Source organism: Eumetopias jubatus, unplaced genomic scaffold (genome assembly GCF_037043125.1).
Source record: "Eumetopias jubatus isolate StellerSeaLion01/CBP00866 unplaced genomic scaffold, mEumJub1_p1.0 scaffold_8, whole genome shotgun sequence".
In the NCBI taxonomy this organism is placed as follows: Eukaryota; Metazoa; Chordata; class Mammalia; order Carnivora; family Otariidae; genus Eumetopias; species Eumetopias jubatus.
Window position 1 is genome coordinate 85,608,416 of NW_028274814.1, and position 20,316 is coordinate 85,628,731.

General features: G+C 47.2%; 1 protein-coding gene across 1 annotated transcript in view; it reads left to right on the forward strand.

The window, feature by feature from the left end:
• The first annotated feature begins 2,008 nt into the window (after window positions 1-2,008).
• KIF5A (kinesin family member 5A) overlaps window positions 2,009-20,316 on the forward strand; it is a 29,389-nt gene continuing 11,081 nt past the window's right edge. Inside the window, exons 1-15 of the mRNA XM_028110969.2 lie at window positions 2,009-2,344; window positions 13,502-13,589; window positions 13,700-13,773; window positions 14,182-14,286; window positions 14,529-14,577; window positions 15,191-15,246; window positions 15,491-15,578; window positions 15,859-15,983; window positions 16,479-16,583; window positions 16,713-16,861; window positions 16,966-17,114; window positions 17,439-17,614; window positions 18,762-18,830; window positions 19,225-19,431; window positions 19,739-19,885. Coding sequence (XP_027966770.1) covers window positions 2,216-2,344; window positions 13,502-13,589; window positions 13,700-13,773; window positions 14,182-14,286; window positions 14,529-14,577; window positions 15,191-15,246; window positions 15,491-15,578; window positions 15,859-15,983; window positions 16,479-16,583; window positions 16,713-16,861; window positions 16,966-17,114; window positions 17,439-17,614; window positions 18,762-18,830; window positions 19,225-19,431; window positions 19,739-19,885 — 1,716 coding nt within the window. The 5' untranslated portion in view covers window positions 2,009-2,215. The remainder of the gene's footprint in view (window positions 2,345-13,501; window positions 13,590-13,699; window positions 13,774-14,181; window positions 14,287-14,528; window positions 14,578-15,190; window positions 15,247-15,490; window positions 15,579-15,858; window positions 15,984-16,478; window positions 16,584-16,712; window positions 16,862-16,965; window positions 17,115-17,438; window positions 17,615-18,761; window positions 18,831-19,224; window positions 19,432-19,738; window positions 19,886-20,316) is intronic.

Consider the following 20,316-nt stretch of genomic DNA (forward strand, 5'->3'; position numbering starts at 1 on the left):
GACATACTCTCAAGAATAAAAACAGTCCTTTGAAACTTAATAAATCTAGCTTTATGAAAAACTTGCCGCATTGTGTGTGGGTGTTTTTTTTCCGGGGGGGGCATACCCGGTAAACTTTTTTCCTGACCCTCCATAGACAAGCTTTTTTTTAGACAAACATTTTTTGAAACTCCATTAAGGCTGCCACCCTGGAGCCCCTAGGGGCCTGAGTTTGGGATGTTTTCCATAATGTTTCCTGAGCTTGCAGGATGCTGCAACACTTAGAAATAGTGCCAGACCAAGTGACTGGAGAGATGCTTGTGTTCCGGAGTTTGGAACTCATTGTCATTCTATGCATACTCTCCTGGCTCCTCCCCAAACCTCTACCCCTCTTTCTTTCTTTTTCTTTTCTTTCTTTCTTTCTTTTTTTTTTTTAAGATTTAACTTATTTGACAGAGAGAGACACAGCAAGAGAGGGAACACAAGCAGGGGGAGTGGGAGAGGGAGAGGCAAGCTTCCCGTGGAGCAGGGAGCCCGATGCGGGGCTCGATCCCAGGATCCTGGGATCATGACCCGAGCTGAAGGCAGATGCTTAAGAACTGAGCCACCCAGGCGCCCCTCTACCCCTCTTTCTACAGAGTCCTACTGCCTTTCCATCCAGTTTCTTATGTTGGACCAATTTCCTTCAGTTTCCTTAAGACTCAAGGTAGGCGAGAGGTATAGGCCCAATGTGCGGAAGCCATCATCTGAGTTCTGAGTGGTTACTTCTTGTCTGGCCAGGCCATCATTCTCTCATTCTTGCCTCATAGTGTCCAAGTGACCTTAGACAATTGCTAAGCAGAACCTCCATCCCCTCCTCCCTTTTTCCATCACCATGCTCCTTCCCTTGGCCTAGAGCCTCAACTCCTGCAGTCTAACTCTCTGTTGGCCAGCAGAGGCCTGTGATGTGGAGAAAAATCAATCTGGCCCGCTTCTAGGTGGTTCTGCCCAGGGGCTGCAGCAGGAGTCTGACCTGAGGGGAGGAAGGACAAAGAATCTCTAAGGCTTGGCTTTTTTGTTGTTGTTGTTGTTAGGGAAGGGGGAGAAACAAAGCAAGCCCGGAGAAAGGGGCTGGGGTGTTGGGACTCTGTCCAATGGTAACTTGGACAGGAAACACTTACGTAGGCGCTGAAACCTGTCTGAAACCTAAATGCAGATGTCTGCCCTATTGGTTCTCTCTCAAAGCCCCTGTGGCCTTCCCCATTCCCATCATTACTTCCCCTTCACTGTTTTCTGACTCCCTTTCTCTTGCAAAAGCTTCTCCTGCCCACCTGCATCCCAGCCCCAACCTATGAGGCAAAAATGAGAATTTTATCCGTTTCTGAATTCTGATAGCCCAGAATCAGAGTTTGCCTTCCTTCACATTGGGGACCTGGTGTGTATACTGGGGAGAGAGCGCACCTTTGGACGTAGAAGCGGAAGGGACTAGCCTCTCCCCTGACACTGCTGTCTGAAAAATGGAACCTGGACACCCACCCCCACAGGGGTACCGGCAGCCGCCCTTGAAAGCTGAGTGGGTTGGGAATCTGTGTGAGGGGGTTGGGGATGGGGAATGAGAAGGGTGCTCTCAGTTTGGAGAGGATGGTGACAGGGGCGGGGCGGGGGTGGGGGAGGAGGGTGTCCCGGAATAAAAGGGGTGGAACCGGCGTCGACTCTCTTCCCTACCCCGGCGACAGGCCCACCTCAGCCCCCTTATCCCTTCCAGAGGGGTGGAGTCCGAGGGAGGGACAGGCAGGCCGGGGAGGTGGGGCGGTGGGATGCGGCAAGGGACTTGGGTGGGGAAGGGGTGAGGGCGAGGTTACCTAAGAGCGTCAGGGGTGGGGTAGGAGGCGAGGGGAACCGAAAGGTGCCCCCTCGCGTGGACGTCCAGCCGGAGGCCCCCCGCGAGGGAAGCCCCGCCCGCCCCGCGGCCGCCGCCCCGCCCAGGCCCGCAGCGCGGCGCTGCAGCGCGAGGGGCGGAGAGGCAGAGCGCCGGGAGAGGACCAGACGCCCAGGTCGCCCGCATCCCCGTGCCGCAGGAGCGAGCAAGCGCGCCCCGGCCCTGCTCTCCAGCCTTCGCCCGGGCGCCCCACCTGCTTTCTCGGCTCCAGAGACCGAGCACCTGTCCTCCGCCTCGGCCGCAGCTGAGCACCCCTCCTCCGGAGCGCACACCGCCCCTGCAGCCCGAGAAGTGCCCAGCCCGTCGCCGGCGACCACCATGGCGGAGACCAACAACGAATGTAGCATCAAGGTGCTCTGCCGATTTCGGCCCCTGAACCAGGCCGAGATTCTGCGGGGAGACAAGTTCATCCCCATTTTCCAAGGGGACGACAGCGTCGTTATTGGGGTGAGTGTCGCCGCGGGAGGGAATTTCGGGGAGGGGTCCGCAAGATTAATCTCCCCCGCCCCCGCCGTCCTCGCCCCTGGCTGTCACTCTGCGCCCCCTCCCCGCCGCTCAGCCTCCATCCTCCCCGCCGCAGCCCCTCCCCTCCCCTGCATCAGGATGGCTGGGTGTGGCCTGGCCAAGCGGGCTGCCAGGTCTCCGCAGAGTGGGAGGGGGCTACTTCCTCGCAGTCAGGGGACCCAACTCCCCTTTGCTGCTCGCTGCAGCGTCCCCACCCCTTAGAGCCAGTCCCGTGTTTTTCTGATGTTTTCCCTCTCCCCTAGGGAAAGCTCATCTTCCCTTTGTTATTGGCTCAGATCTCTACCCTCACCTCCCAGGAAGGGAGGGGGTAGACTGGTGATGGGCTAGATGGGAGGTGGGCAGTCCAGGGTCTCTGCGGGTGGAGGTATGAATGAGAGTGGGCTCTAAGACCGAGCCCTCCATCAGCCCCTGAAGTAGTTACAGCCTAGACTTGGGCGGAGGGCACAGGGCTGATGAAGGGTTTTCTGAGAAAGAAATACATTGATGCCACACCCAATTTGGGAAGGGGGCTCTGGGGTCCTAAGGAAATGTCTGCCTTTCCCTCCCAGGTACGGTAGGAAGAGGATTTCAGACACCCCAGTTCCCGCTAACAAATAAAAATAACCAGATCCTGAGGTCTTAATAGGTACTTGCTTATTCATCCTTTCTCTTGATGATCCAGTAAAAAGTAGCAAGCTGTTTCAACCTCATCATGACAGCTCTACCCATGGAGGAGATCTTATTAAGAAGGAGAACTAATATTTACTATGGGTTTGTTACTCAACATGTATTATTTACTCCTCAAAACAACACTCTGAAGTAGGTACCAATATTTCCATTTTACAGATGAGGAAATTGAGGCCCAAAGAAGTTGAATGACTTTCTCAAGGTCACCCTGTTAATTCATGGATCTGAACCTAAATCTCTAACTCCAAAGCTCATGACTTTTCCTCTATATCACACTGCCTCTGCAGATTTCTCTTCTCGACCTTTATCTGTGATGGCCCAAAGGGAATTCCTAGGGAATTCTTCACCCACCCCTCCTTTCCCATGTTGGTAGGGAGTGTTAGGCTGTGGGGTGAAAGGATCTGGGATCGAGTCCTGTAGGGCTTGAGGGGTGCTGGGCCAGGAAACTGTAGCCAATCTGAGAAGGGAGGGGCACATATGACGGCTGTCCTCAAGGTCAGGGGCACTGTTTATGTATCTTTGGTCCACAGTGCTTGGCCCAAGGCATGCTTATTAAACGAATGAAGGAAAGATGGGGAGGGAGCGTGGGCCCTCTGAATCAGTGAGAATGGGACTTTGAGTAAACATGCCTTAGGAAGAGCCTGCTTACATGTCCCATCCCCAGGGGCCCCAGTCTGTCACCATGCTGAGCTCTCACCCACTGAACTCAAATAGGGGCTTCTGCCTTGTGTGTGTGCTTACATATGTGTATGTTTACCACATCGAGAGGGCCCCTGTCTCTCTTGGCCTCAAGGACCTTAGGCCTTACAATCTGGTCAGTGTGGCCAGGCTGAAATAATCGGTCCTGGGGGCTCCTCTCCAAGTAGTCTGGACAACAGGCATTAGCTGTGAGAGTTGGAGCTTGAGGTTTCCCTGAGACATGAAGGCTGAGAAATAGGAGGGAGGTGGTCTTAGGGGTGCACATCCACAAAAGCTTCTACTTTGAAGCCTAGCTTCCTTGGTTTAGTTCTTTCAGGTAAGTCTGAACAAACTCCTTTAGGTTCTCGGGCCATCCTAGTGTGGCAGGCATGTGGCATGGGCTGATGTTGGGAGAAGGAGTGGCTGTATTGATCTGTCGAATTCGCAAAACAGGAAAGACACTGTAGAAGGGGGAGAGAGGCAGAGAGGCCCAGGGCCCCCTGCCAATTCAGATTCTATCTTAGTTCCGCAGCTGGTCCTCCCTTGCCTGTTTTGCCTGATATTTGCAGGGCTGCACCTTTGTCTCACTGTGTGTCTTCCTTTGCCCCAGCCCTTCCTGTTAATCTCTCCAGCTGAGATAGATGCTTATGGGGGGCCATTTTGTCTCAGGCAGCGTCCTTGGAGCTTGCCTCCCAGCCTGACTGTTCATTGCTCATTTGGAAGGAGGAGGGCTCTAGGAGAAGGGATTTGGACGCAACCCTCAAGGGTCCCACCAAGGGAAGGAAATCTCCTACCCCCTCTCCTCTTTCCTCCTCTCACTCCCTTTGGGGCCCAGCGTCTGAGGAATTGGTGGAGGAAGCTGCTTCAGGAAGGTGAGGGAAGGGGGAGACAATAGTCTCTCCAAACCCAGCCCCTGCTCCTTTCTCTGGTGGCTCTCCTCTCTGCCTCTGCGGCACTGCGGCTACCTCAGGGCTTCAGAGTCTCAGATGCTCGTGGGCTTTTTCTGCCTGGCAGAGGGTAGGAGAATAAGCTGGAAAGACAGCTCTTTCAGCCTCATCCCTCCGCCATGCCCCTGACTTCTCCCAGGAATCTGGAGGATGGGGCTTAGCCAAAGTTAATGGCCTGAGTCATAGTAGAAGGGTGTCTGGGTCACTGTCTGTGGGCTGTGTACCTTGTTTTGTTCTTTATGTCACTCAGAATCCAGTGTGACTTTTTCACTGGATACATTTAAGTGTCTCTCGGCCCTGGTCTTGGTGGGCAGAGTGTCCGGGTGCCTGCTGTCAGGGCCGCTGCCTCTATACCAGACATGGGAGGGATGACAGTGAGGGAAGACCCGTACATTCTGTTCCTCTCTCCCTGTTCCTCTCCCTCATTCATTCAGTGTCCATTATATTCTTTCTCCCTGAGATCTCCTAGTGGGTTAGCAGGTTCTTAAGCAGCAAAAATCCAGGACTATCCAGTACCTCATTTGGAAAAGCTAGGTTGGGACCTGCAAGATTACTGGATCAGAGTCAATATTGTTTGGGGTGGCCCAGGATTCCTTTGATATCTGAAGAGGGGGAGCAGGTCTCCCTTTAGCTTTGGGTGAGTCTCATAAAAGAAAATGGAGAGGGGAGGTAATGTTCACCGTGGCCAGTGTCTCTCCAGCATTACCATGGCAACAATCCCCAGGGGTGTCACCATGGAAATCAGGCCTGTGCTCAGAAGTTCAGCCTCTACCAAGTGCTTTACTGAGGGTGGAAAAGGTTGGTCATCTTGGGACCCCTGATCTTAGGCCCTCTCATTAGCTTAGTCAGTTCACATAATGGAAAACTACCAAAAGGTGCTGGGAGACACAAAGCACCCGTTTGAGTTCAGTGGGTGAGAGCTCAGCATGGTGACAGACTGGGGCCCTTAGGGATGGGACATGTAAGCAAGAGACAACAAGGAGGCTTGGGTGGGTTTAGGAAGAATGGAGCCCTGGGCTGCGGGATTCTGAAAGGGAGCTCTCTGGAGGAGTCTGTGAGGGGTGCTTAGATTGCTGTGGCAGGGGCGGGGGGGAATGGATCTCAGGGAGTGTTCCTCAAAGGTGGAGCATTTCCCTGAATGTTGCTAATGAAACCATTCTTCCAGTCTCCAACGCTGGCATGGTGAGGGGGTTCCTGGAAGAGGGTAGGTGGGAGGATCTCATACTTCTGAAGATGGGGTTGAGTTTGGAAAAAGGGAGTGATGCAGGGCTTCAGTTCTGTCTGGAAACATTTGGGGAAATGTCCAAATGGGGGTGGGGGTCATGTGGGGAAGGGGAAGGAAAAGCCATGAAGAGGATCTGATGCCATGTTCAGTATCCAGACGCTTCAGTTCTTGGGTGACTATGGCACTATGGGTCTGGATTCAGATTGCTTGGGTTTGAGACCATGTGCTACCATTTCTCAGCTGTGTGTCTGTGGGCAAGCTACCTTACCTCTCTGAACCTCAGTCTCCGCATTTATAAAATGGAATAATAATAGTACCTTCTAGGATTGCTGTGAGCATTAAATGAGATAATGCATATACATTGCTTAGAACAGTGCAGGCACGTAATAAACTGATAAGAGTTAGATGTTATTATTTTTTATATATGCTCTGTCCCCACAAGCTAGCCTTTGACACACTGGGAAGTAGTTAACCTTTCCCCTTCTTACTAGTTGTTTCATCCCAACGTCCAGGTCTCTAAAATCTTCTTGCTCTCTTCCTCCATCAATATCTGTGTTTTTGACAAATATTTATGAAGGACATCCTGTCGGCCAAGGACTGTGCTTGATGTTGGGGATTTACAGAGAATCCCTGCCTTCAAGAAACTCTTGGTCTACATGGTGATCCAGTCTGTAGAGTGGTCTGGGCAGATGTCTGAGAGGGGGCATCAGAAATGGCTTAAAAAAAAAAATCAGTGGCTTTTGCAAACTATACACACTCAGATTCTGGTAAGAAACCTTCCACAGGGGCACCTGGGTCGCTCAGATGGTTAAGCGTCTGTCTTCGGCTCAGGTCATGATCCCAGGGTTCTGGGATCGAGTCCCGCATTGGGCTCCCTGCTAGGCAGGGAGCCTGCTTCTGCCTCTACCTCTGCCTCTGCCTCTCTCTCTCTCTCTGACTTTCATGAATAAATAAATAAAACATTAAAAAAAAAGAAAAAGAAACCTTCCACAGCGTACGACAGTCCGACTCAAAGTAATTGTGTGTCATGAGAAATAAATAAATAGTGGTGATGTTTCCCATGTGAGTAGTCTAGAGGCAGAAAAAAGTAGAAAACCACTGGTCTAGTTATTCTCATCAAAAGATCTGACAAAAAATTTCATCTTGAGTATAATCAATGGAAAATTACAAAGAAATTTACAATTTAACAGAAATAAAAATCTTAAGATAAAATAATAAACTAGACTTGGACTTTAAGGGCCTAGTCTAGAGTAGGGAAGTAGGGAATAGCAGGCCTTTCAAGAACCTCTGAAATTATAATGTGTCTGTGGCTTTCCATGCTCACGAGTTTACTAAGTGAACCGATTTTTAGTTCTTGGGTATCTTTTATCGTCACAGTACTGAGAACACCACCCTTTTACTCTCTCTGGTCTCTTCCTTCTTCCCAGTGCAGGCTTCAGAAAAGGGGTTCCTCAGGTAGCAATTACCTTCAGCACTTGGAGAGCGCCCTCCATTTTAATGCATCCACAGCCTTCTCTGGAATCCTATAACTGGGAATGTTTGTGAGAGAGAGAGAGAGAGGAGGAGGGAGGGAGAGGGAAAGGCAGAGAATGTGTTGGTGCCCATGTTCCCAGAAGGGAAGAAGGGAGGGGCAAAGTTGGCTTGAGAGTTCTATTTAATCCCCTTTGGCTGCATTCCTGGCTTCAAGAAGCATAGACAGACATTGGTGGAGAAGAGGCTAGAGTCACTGGGCTGAGATAGACATGTTTTGTTTGTTTCTGTTTCTTAGCCACTGGATAGGAGCAACACTGAGTTAGATTACAATTCAAGAATCAAGTTTCAACAAAAGATAAATGAATTAAATTAAATTAAAAAAGAAAGATATTACCACTGAGGAGGACAGGCATTAATGCCACTTTAAAGCTGTTTTCTTCTAACACTGTATGATTTTATTCTATGTAATAAGGATATTATTCTTTTTTTAAAAAAAGATTTTATTTATTTATTTATTTGACAGAGAGAGAGAGACAGCGAGAGAGGGAACACAAGCAGGGGGAGTGGGAGAGGGAGAAGCAGGCCTCCCACGGAGCAGGGAGCCCAATGCGGGGCTCGATCCCAGGACCCTGGGATCATGACCCGAGCCAAAGGCAGATGCTCAATGACTGAGCCACCCAGGCGCCCCAGGATATTATTCTTTATAATGAAGTGTAATGATGAACTGTTCAGATAAAAAGGATGAAAAATTCACAAAAACCCTATGAATACCCCATAAACTCACTCAAACCTTTAAAAAAAATCAAAGTAGATTTTTAAAAAATAATATTAAATATAGTCTGATTACAACACTAATATGTTTTAATTGTTGACAAAATAAAAACAAAGAGAAGCATATACAAGAAACTAAAAATCACTCAAAATCCCAGCACCCAAGAAAAACACTGTTAACAATTTAATGTATTTGTTTCCAGTGAGTTTTTGCTGCATATACACATATATTAATTTTAATAAAAGTGTATCATAAACTATATATTGTTTTGTAACTCAGCTCTTTCACTAACATAATACCATGACTATTTTACCGTTACTAAATATTTTACATAATTTTATGTATTTTTAAAAATGTTTAATTTTTACATAAATCTTAACATGCACATGTGACAAAATTCAAATGATATAAAAATGTATTCAATGAAAAGTAAGCCTCTTTCCTACCTCTCTTTTCTAGCCACCAGTTCCCCTTTCAGAAGGCAACCTTTTTACCAGTTTCTTATGGGTCTTTCTAAAAGTATACTATACGTTTATAAGCAATTACATATATATGTGCATATACTTTAAAAAAATTTTTTTATTTATTTTAAGCAATCTCTATACCCAACGTGGGCTTGAACTCACAATCCCGAGATCAAGAATCGCAAGTTCTACCTACTGAGCCAGCCAGGTGCCTGGCATATACTCTTTTTTTTTTTTAAGAATAATGGTAGCATAGTATACATACTATTCTGTACCTTGCTTTTTTTTTTTAAAGATTTTATTTATTTGAGAGTGAGAGAGAGAGAGACAGAACATGGGAGGGGGGAGGGTCAGAAGGAGAAGCAGACTCCCCACTGAGCAGGGAGCCCAATGTGGGGCAAGACCCTGGGATCAGGACCTGGGCTGAAGGCAGACGCTCAACTGACTGAGCCACCCAGGTGCCCCAGCTTTTTTTTTTTTTTTAACTTAACAATGAGTATAGGAGATTCTTCCTTAACATAAAGATATATCTCATTCTATTTTTTTTAAGATTATTTATTTATTTATTTGACAGAGAGAGGCACACTGAGAGAGGGAACACAAGCAGGGGGAGTGGGAGAGGGAGAAGCAGGCTTCCTGCTGAGCAGGGAGCCCAATTGGGGCTCGATCCCAGGACCCTGGGATCATGACCTGAGCTGAAGGCAGATGCTTAATGACTGAGCCACCCAGGTGCCCCATATCTCATTCTATTTAACAACTGTATAGTTTGTTGTAGGGTTATGCCATAATTTATTTATTTATTTATTTATTTATTTATTTATTTATTTTTTAAGATTTTGTTTATTTGACAGAGAGAGACACAGCGAGAGAGGGAACACAAGCAGGGAGAGTGGGAGGGGGAGAAGCAGGCTTCCGATGGACCGGGGAGCTCGATGCGGGGCTCGATCCCAGGACCCTGGGATCATGACCTGAGCCGAAGGCAGATGCTTAATGACTGAGCCACCCAGGCACCCCGCCATAATTTATTTAACCAGGTCCCTATTAATGGACTTTTAGGGTTATCCTAATAAGTTGCTATTACAAACAATTGAATAACCTTGTATATATATAAATACTGCATATGTCTATAGGATACATTTTTAGAAGTTGAGGTCTTAAAGTATATGCACTTAAAAATTTACTAACTGGTTCCAAACTGCCTCTCATATAGAGTTGCCCCTGGTCTGTATATGCCTTCTCCAATGCAATGCATTGTCAAAATATTTTATTTTGGCCACTGTGATAGATTAAAATGGTATTTCATAGTTTTAATATGCATTTCTCTTATTAATAATGAGGTTGTGCATCAACCAGCCATTTTGAAGAGCCATTATAACATCATTTTATGATGTTATATTTTATGAGAGCACTTATTGAGGTATACTTTACATACACTGAGTGCACAAATCTTATGCAAACGGTTTGATGAATTTTATAACATATTTTGACACCCATGTAACCACTACCCAGATAGGAATCTAGAGTATTTCTATCACCCCTGAAAGCTCCTTCTTGCCCCTGCCTGTTAGTATTGCTCCCAGGCATCCAGTATTGTGACTTCTATCACTAGCTAAGTTTTGTCCTTTCTTGAATTTCATACAAAGGGAATAATACAGTATGTGCTCCCTTGTGTTTGAGTTCTTTTACTAACACACTTTTGAGATTTATTGATGTTCTATTATGACATCATTTTATTTTATTTTATTATTTATTTTATTTTAAGTAGGCTCCACGCCTACTTGGAGCCCAATGCAGGGCTTGATCTCACGACCCTGAGATTGAGACCTGAGCTGAAATCAAGAGTCAGACATATAACCGACTGAGCCACCAGGCGCCTCTATTATGACATCATTTTAAATAGCAACAAAGAATAAAAATATACACACGCCATTATTTAATCAATTCCTTATGTTAACCAGTCCCCTAAATATTATTCTTTTCAGTTGTTTTCAATTTCTTGTTATTATAAGACAGTGTGATAATAAACATTCTTGTAACTAAATATTTACCAAAAATATTTTCGTGGTATAAATTCTTAGAAGTAGAACATCTGAGTCATTGGATATGTGCAATTCACGACTTCTGATTATGTATTTCTGAATTGCCCCCATAAAAGTTGTATGGACTTACTGTCCTACTAGAAAAGGATGAAGGTGCTTATTTCAAGGAAATTATACCTCCTTGAACCCTTATCTACACTGGGTATTCCAATTAAGTTTGTGTCTTTCAATTCGATAAGTGAGTAACGACATTACTGTTTTAGTTTGAATTTGTATTTTTCCATTGTTAGTACCTAGATTTGTCCATTTTTTTCTCTTGAGGTTTATCTTTTTTGTTACTAATTTAAGAGAGTTCTTTATATAGTAAGAATGTTAATATCTTTGAAAAACTTAAAATTTTCTTTTTTAAAAAATATGCATTTTAATTTTAGAGAAGTTTCTTTTTTTTATGTTTATTTATTTATTTATTTAAGTAATCTCTACACCCAATGTAGGGCTTAAACTCACGACCCCGAAATCAAGAGTTGCATGCTCTTCCAACTAAACCAGCCAGGTGCCCTTAATTTTAGAAAAGTTTTCAATCTAAAAAAAAGAGAAGAGAAACTCCTAAAATTCCACTGTCCAAGGATAACCACTATTAACATGTTTTTTTGTTAAAGATTTTATTTATTTATTTGAAAGAGAGACAGAGAGAGCATAAGCAGAGGGAGGGGCAGAGGGAGAGGGGACAAGCAGTTTCCCTGCTGAGTGCAAAACCCAACACATGGGGCTCAACACATGGGGCTTGAGGACCCTGAGATAATGACATGAGCTGAAGTCAGACGCTTAACCGACTGAGCCACCCAGGTACCCCTTACCATGTTTTTCTAAGCAAGGCGTACATCTATACAAATACATTTTTTTTTTACAGAAATGGAATCATCCTTTACATACTTTTTTGTTTTTTACACTGCATACTATTTTATGTATTTATTTTTTGCATACTATTTTTTGATTAACAGTATTTTGTGTATACCTTGTCTTGTGATTACATATTTTTCTATAACATCACCTATAATATTTTACATTTTTAATTTAAAAGCAGTATGTTGTTACTGTAAAACATTTAAATATCACACACAAAAGATGTTGCAAGCCTGTTACTCTGCTCTCTGGTGATAACCACCATTAGTAGGTCTGCATGTAGTCTTCTATGTCTTTTTTCTAAAGCTGTTCTGTCCATATGCTTTTAAAAAAATATAATCACATTACACACACTGTTTTTATTTTTTCACTCAATTGGGCTTGAACATGTCAATATATGTAAACCAACCTCACTCATTTTAATGGGAGTAGAATATGGAGGTATCATAATCAATTCTATATATAGATGGAATATTGTGAATATTCCTACAGCCACTGTCTCCAGTTCTGGCCAATAAAAGTTTTATGATTTTCCTTAATTAGTTAAAACATGTCTCCCAAACTCTGGTGAACATAGACTTAGAGCTTTACATTTCAGATGGATAAAGATGGGCTCTGCAGTAAAACAATGTGACAACTAAGTCATAGGCTCCTTTTTTAAAAAAAGGTTTTATTTATTTATTAGGGAGAGAGCATGAGAAGGGGGAGGGTCAGAGGGAGAAGCAGACTCCCTGCCGAGCAGGGAGCCCGATATGGGACTCGATCCCGGGACTCCAGGATCATGACCTGAGCCGAAGGCAGTCGCTAAACCAACTGAGCCACCCAGGTGCCCCTAAGTCATAGGCTCTTTATACTGAATGGCAGGAAAACACGACTGAGAAATTTGTCACTTGTGATGGAGAACAAGCATAGTCTCATTTAATCTTACCAGAGATCTTCCCTTTAGTATGAATAGATAGTGAATATATTCTTTGTTTGGCTCCCCAGGTTGTAAATATTTTGTATCTTTAACATCTTATCAGCTCACACGATTTGTAACATATAACCTAAATGAAACAAAATACTTGTAGGTCAGTGATTTGTTTCAGTTTCTCTTTACTTAAAGTTGATTCCTTAAAAGGAAACCCATGTTTCTGATTTCATGTATTTCTTTCACAGAGAGAGCTTGTGTTAATGTTTGTACAACAGCTCAGCAGCTTGGTATATGTATATTTCATTTATGTAATAGGGAACATACTAAACATATGTCCCTAACTTGGCATCTTTTGCTTAGTGCAAGATCCTTCCATATCAGGACATATGGATCTATTGAGGAAGATATTTTTAAACCTAGAGGTAGATTTTTAATGTGTTTAAAGATTTTATTTATTTATTTGTCAGAGAGAGAGAGGAAGAGCACAAGCAGGGGGAATGGCAGGGAGAGGGAGAAGCAGGCTCCCCACTTAGCAAGGAGCCTGATGTGGGCTCCATCCCAGGACCCTGGGATCATGACCTGAACCGAAGGCAGACGCTTCACTGACTGAGGCACCCAGGCGTCCCTAGATTTTTAATGTTAATGTATTGTTTTGTACTCTCCATGGCCTGTGGCCCTACTGTCTTTTCCCGTTTGGTTTCCCAGGGAGGGAGCTGGAGTGGTGGAATGCTAAATCATCACGCCAAGCCTGAGATCCCCTCACACAGTCTCACGCTGTGACACTTCCCAATGGCACTCTCTAGTGCATGGGATCAGCTCCTGGTGTCAGTACTAACTTTTGTTCCTCCTTCTCTAGCCTTCCTCATCCCCCCGGATCATCCGTGGATACAGATGGCTGAAAAACCAGATGCCTTCTCAGGCTAATGGAAGGGGGCTGCGGTATTTCTTCTCCCTCACATCCTGACTGCCAATGTCTGCCCTGTTTTATTCCCATTCTAGGGGAAGCCATATGTCTTTGACCGTGTGTTCCCCCCAAACACGACTCAGGAGCAAGTTTATCATGCGTGTGCCATGCAGATTGTCAAAGGTAATCTGTATTATCTTTGTAAGATGTATTTTTAGAGTGTATGTTTTCAGGTTCCCCATTCCTTACCCCACTTCTTTCCACCAGTGCTCTTTCTCTGCTGTGTCTTCCAGATGTCCTTGCTGGCTACAATGGCACCATTTTTGCTTATGGACAGACATCCTCAGGGAAAACACATACCATGGAGGTGAGGGTTCGGACTTCCATGAGGGGTGAGGAGCTGGGAGTGTAAATGAGAGGCCACGGAATCTCAGTGGGGCAAGATCTAAGAATCAAGCTGGCTTGGTCTGGAGGATGAACCGAGGGGCAGGAGTATAGTGGAACTTTAGTGAAATCCCTCTAGCCTGTTACAGTTTTCTATCCTTTCCACTACTCCAGTTTTCTTCTTTTGATCTGGAAAAGCAGCTGCACTAATATTCCAAAAGGCCACTCAATTCTCCCATCTTTCCAGTAAGAGGTAGACATGGCAGTGACTGCCTCCAACCTCAAGATGGTCTTTTTATCCACTGTGACCTTTGTGTTCACCTGCATACCTCTTGAGTTGTCTCATTCTTTCTGAGTCCCAGCCTCATTCTGGAATACCTTTACTCCCCAGGGAAAGCTGCATGACCCCCAGCTGATGGGAATCATTCCTCGAATTGCCAGAGACATCTTCAACCACATCTACTCCATGGATGAGAATCTTGAGTTCCACATCAAGGTGATCATGGCATGACAGCTGGGCATCCTCAGATGGGGCTTGGGAGGGGAACAGCTAGAATGAGCCTGCTAAGGACCTGGGCACCCCAACTTATTTTCCTGCTCTGGTTACCACCGTTCTTCTCTGTCAAGATACTCTCTTCTGCTCTTTCTCTCCTGCTACTACCATTTGAGCAGGGCACATTCACTTGAGATCCCTGGGTCAGGTTTAAGATAGGCCCTCTTCACTTTCTCCCTGACCAGGTTTCTTACTTTGAGATTTACCTGGACAAAATTCGCGACCTTCTGGACGGTGAGTGATGTTTAACCCCATTGGGCAGTGGGGGTGTGAGGAGGGCAAGGAAAAGAAAGCTCACATTGCTTTTGGCAAGAGATGAAGAGGACACACACTCTCACACCCCTGTCCCTTGCCCCCATTCACCAAAATTTCCAAAAGCAAAAAGGGTCAGAAGAGGGAGCTTCGACATCCAGGCCTATACAGTAACAGCCTGAGGCCAGTTGGAACATTGAGGCTACAATCCTGGAGGAGGAGAAACTGGCTTTCAGTGTGTGCTGGAAGTTTAAGCTTCATGGGGAAGTCTTTCTCTTTTTTCATTTAAAAAAATTTTTTTTTCAATTTATATATTTACTTACTTAGAGAGAGCGCATGAGTGGTGGTGGTGCGGTGGGGTGGGTGGGAGGAGCAGGGGGTGAGGCACAAGCAGACTCTGCACTGAGTGCCAAGCCCGACACGGGGCTCAATTTCATGACTGTGAGATCATGACCTGAGGCGGACTCAACTGACTAGGCCACCCAGGCGCCCCTCTCCTTTATTCACATAGAAGAGACTACTGTCTCAGTGGGCTACAGGGTGCGAGTTGGGGGTGGGGGTACTAGCCTTGCTTACCTGCATTGTCTTGATTCAGTGACCAAGACGAATCTGTCTGTGCATGAAGACAAGAATCGGGTGCCATTTGTCAAGGTGAGAGTGGGGACAGGGGCACCTGGGTGGGGGTCACTGCATTGAGATTTGAGGTGTGGCAGGAGGGAAGACCAGAGACCCGGAAATTGGAGGGCAGATGTCTTGGAGGAGTGAGATGTGCCAAGGGGCTGGGGAGAGTCTGAGGGCTTGGAAAAGACAGTTTTGAAAGGTTGTCTGGTCAGCGTGCAGGTAATATAATCTGCAGATTGACGTTTATGGGTAACTGTCCATTCGCCCCCTGCAGGGTTGTACCGAACGCTTTGTGTCCAGCCCAGAGGAGATTTTAGATGTGATTGATGAGGGGAAATCAAATCGTCATGTGGCTGTCACCAGTGAGTGGGGATCTAAGGGGCTCTTGAGTCTGGGAGCTTGCTGCTTGTCCGTGTGCTGTGGGACTGAGGGACTGGAAGTGAGCAAGGGCAGACTATGTCCTCCAGAAGAAGAGGCTCCTCTTGGGTGTGCGACCCAGGTGCCTGGGAGACGCAGTGGCGGGGCTAGTCCTGGCAGGTTCCCTTTCTCCCTGGGTCGGCCAGTGGTCAGTGGAGGCTGGGGGCTGAGGGCCTCAGCTCTGTAGGTGTCAGTACAGGGACCGCCCTTCCCTCTGTCCTGCAGACATGAATGAGCACAGTTCTCGAAGCCACAGCATCTTCCTCATCAACATCAAGCAGGAGAACATGGAGACCGAGCAGAAGCTCAGTGGGAAGCTGTATCTAGTGGACCTGGCAGGGAGCGAGAAGGTTGGGCACCTGGGGGTGGGGTGGGTAGGGAAGGAGGTCTGGGGGGGTACTTTTTAAAATCAAAATAACTCTTTGATTGAGATATAATTCACATACCACAAAGTTCACCATTTTGAAATATACAGTTCCATGGGTTTTAGGATACTTGGAAGGTTGTGCACCCATCACTACTAATTCTAGAACATTTTCATCACCTGTTAGCAGTCACTCCCTATTTCCCCCTCCCCTAGCCCCTGGCAACCACTAATCTACTTTTTGTCTCTGTGGATTTGCCTTTTCTGGACATTTCATATAAATGGGATGGTATCATATGGGGGCGGGAGGGGGTGGCTTTTGGCAAGAGGGCTTAGGGTAACAGAGGAAGGGCCTTGTCTGTTCTCTTCCCCTGTCTCCTCCCCTCCTTGGACTGACTCCCCCTGAGTAGAGAAGAGGCCACAAGAGCCCTCTCTCCCCCTGCAGCTCTCATGACACACTCATCCCTTAATGCTCTGGTAGGTCAGCAAGACCGGAGCAGAGGGAGCCGTGCTGGATGAGGCAAAGAATATCAACAAGTCACTGTCAGCCCTTGGGAACGTGATCTCTGCACTGGCCGAGGGCACAGTGAGTGTCCCTTAGGCCCTGTCCCATCATACCCAATGCATGGGGTGCGCGACCCCTAGTCAGCACCAGTCTCCTTCCTGATTCCCTTGTTGAGTATTTTTCTGATTCATGGTCTCCCTCCTCCCCCAGAAAAGCTACGTTCCATATCGTGACAGCAAAATGACACGGATTCTCCAGGACTCTCTGGGAGGAAACTGCCGGACAACTATGTTCATCTGCTGCTCACCGTCCAGCTACAACGATGCAGAGACCAAGTCCACCCTGATGTTCGGGCAGCGGTCAGTGGCAGGGTCCCTACTCCTGGGCCAGCCCCTGTTGCTCTCTCCCCTCCGTGTCACGCAAGCCTTCATGGAGGTCTCATCTCCCTGTTCTCCTCACCCAGGGCAAAGACCATTAAGAACACTGCCTCAGTGAATCTGGAGTTGACTGCTGAGCAGTGGAAGAAGAAATATGAGAAGGAGAAGGAGAAGACAAAGGCTCAGAAGGAGACGATCGCCAAGCTAGAGGCTGAGCTCAGCCGGTGGCGCAATGGTTAGAGAGGGTTCCACTGGGCGTGAGAGGTGGCGGGAGGAGGAGGCTGAGGGGACCAGTGGCGCCCTGTCGGGGGCAGGGCTTCAGGGCAGGCCAACCTCCCAGGAGGGCTGTGTTTCTGGAGGGGTGCAGTCGAGTGGTGTGAGGGAAGTGGAGAGGGGGCTGACCGCCCTTATCCCATCCCCCAGAAAATGTTGAACGTGCACTTGGCAAAAGAGATGGAGACCTGCCTGGAGGTCTTGGCGTTGAGGAGTGAGGGAGGAAGGACTTCTGGATGCAGCTTTCTCTTCTCCCATCCCTCACCTTATTCTGCCTCTTGGCCAGGAGAGAATGTGCCTGAGACGGAGCGCCTGGCTGGGGATGAGGCAGCCCTGGGAGCTGAGCTCTGTGAGGAGACCCCTGTGAACGACAACTCATCCATTGTGGTGCGCATTGCGCCTGAGGAGCGGCAGAAATACGAGGAGGAGATCCGCCGCCTCTATAAGCAGCTCGATGACAAGGTGAGGACACCCGGGGCACAGAGGGGAGGTTGGTGGGATGAGAAGGGAGGGATTAAGGAATTCGCTTGTCCTGCCTTCTTCTTTTTATTTTAAAAAAGGGACAAATGCTCATTTTTGAACCTGTGGAAGAGAGCCCTGAGTAATGTTTAGAATTGTTGAATCACAATATCATACACCTGAAGCTAATAAAACACTGTATGTTAACTATACTGGAATTAAAATTAAACTTAATAAAAAATTGTACTATTAAGAAATTTAGAAGAGGGGCGCCTGGGTGGCTCAGTTGGTTAGGCGACTGCCTTCGGCTCAGGTCATGATCCTGGAGTCCCGGGATTGAGTCCCACATCGGGCTCCCTGCTCAGGGTGGAGTCTGCTTCTCCCTCTGACCCTCCCCCCTCTCATCCTCTCTCTCTCTCTCTCTCTCTCAAATAAATAAATAAATAGAATCTTTAAAAAAAAAAGAAATTTAGAAGAGAAATAAAAACATATTGAAGAAGATGTAAGTCATCCATCATCGCACCATTCATAAATAATACTATGAACATTCTGCTTTTCTCCATACGTAGAACATGCAATTGAGATACACTGTATATGTAACTTTGCATCTGATTTCTTCATTCTACATTGTATAAGGAGCAGTTTCCTACTTTGTTAACAATTCTTTACAAAAGTATTTTTTAAATGGCTGCCTAACAGTCCATTTATCAAAATGTATTGAACCATTTGTTTATTTCTAGTCTTCTAAGGCTTCTAGTCTTCTTTGCTTTTAGTAGCTTGTTCTTGCTCTTGTAAGTAATTCTGAAAGCACTATCTTTGCCTCTGAGGCCCAAGACTTTGCTTTTGAAAGATTTGATTAGAATGGAGCACTAAAGTGGGATTTCTAGGTTAGAGGACATGCACTTTAACCTAAAGGCTTTTGCTGTGTATTGTCAAGGTTATACCACCTTCCAGGGAGAAAGGAATTTGAAAGTGAGGGCAGGAGTGAGGCAAGAGACTGAGGGAAAAACTTCTTTTTAGGATATGGGGTTTCTAACTCAAAGCCTGAACTGTCTGGATTTTTGTCAGGATCCTACCTCTGCCCCACCTCCGTAAGTCCAGACTCGATGGAGCTTCCCTTCACTCCATCTTTCCCCCTTGCCTCCAACAGGACGATGAGATCAACCAGCAGAGCCAGCTCATAGAGAAGCTTAAGCAGCAGATGCTGGACCAGGAAGAGGTAATGGGAAGGAGGGCAAGACATGAGAGGAGAGCGATGTGTTCCCTAAAAGGCATAAAAGACCTTTTACAACCAGATAGAAGAAGGGCTTAGTCTTCTGTGTCGGGCTTGGTCACCCCCCCGCCCAAAACTATTGAAGTCTGGGGACTTAACTGGGGCTTTGTGTAAAACACAGATTTGGAGTCTGGGTGCTTCTTCCTTCCGTGAAACCTACAGCCCACTTCCTCTTGATTCTTGCTTTGACCCTTGTCCCTCTCCTGGAGCTCTGCCCTCCAGGCTTAGGGTGCCAGAGAGGCCCCATCTGGGGCAGTGTTCTCGGCTTCCCCAGACCAGGGGGACATAGAGGCGGTCGCTGGCAGCAGACCCCCTCACGTGCCTTGCCTCTTCCTCCAAGCTGCTGGTATCCACTCGAGGAGACAACGAGAAGGTCCAGCGGGAGCTGAGCCACCTGCAGTCAGAGAACGATGCTGCTAAGGAGGAGGTAAAGGAGGTGCTGCAGGCCTTGGAGGAGCTGGCTGTGAACTATGACCAGAAGTCCCAGGAAGTGGAGGAGAAGAGCCAGCAAAACCAGCTTCTGGTGGATGAGCTGTCTCAGAAGGTGGTGAGTGTCTGACCGGGGTCCAGGAACCCCCTGGCCTCTAGAACATCCGCCACGTCCCAAGGGACCTCTGTGCCCCAGGGGCCACATCACACTCGTACCTTTGCCCTGCTGTGCTGTGTGCTAGGGGACCCTCTCCTGCCCTGTCACCACCCTTCGCCCTCCTGACCCCTGTCTCTCCCAGACCCTTGGGCAGGGCCTTTGTTCTCTCTGTAGCAGCCCTCGGGGTCATATACAAGGCAGAGGCTCTGCCCGGGCTAGGGAGGGTGGTGGGCAGATGGCAGCGGATGACATGAGGGGCTGTCCCCAGGCCACCATGCTGGCTCTGGAGTCTGAGTTGCAGCGGCTACAAGAGGTCAGTGGACACCAGCGGAAGCGAATTGCAGAGGTGCTGAATGGGCTGATGAAGGACCTGAGTGAGTTCAGTGTCATCGTGGGCAACGGGGAGATTAAGCTGGTGAGTGGGGCTGGGGGCAGCAGGTCATTCTTGCTCTGGGCACTGGTGGGAGAGGCAGGGGGGCACCACCCAGGCCCTCAGGGATACGGAGGAAGGTGGGCCAAAGAGCCAGGAAACATGCCTTTAAACTAGACCCGGGAAAACAAGTAGAATTTGCATAGCCTCAGCTGTAAATACACCTTCTAGAGGGTGCTGAATAAAAGGCCATAGAGATGTGCATATAGCTGGCATGAGAGGTGAGGCACAGAGCTGGGAATGAGATACACAAATCCGTAACAGTGACCATCGGGCTGATCAAGCAGATCAATGTGACTCCAAATCACATTGCTTTATAAGATGGAAGAGGGTGACTGTCAGAATTGGATCTTTAAGTGCAGGGAGAAGGATTTAGTATGAAATGCCAGGTGATAGCAGCTAAAAGTTGTTTGGAA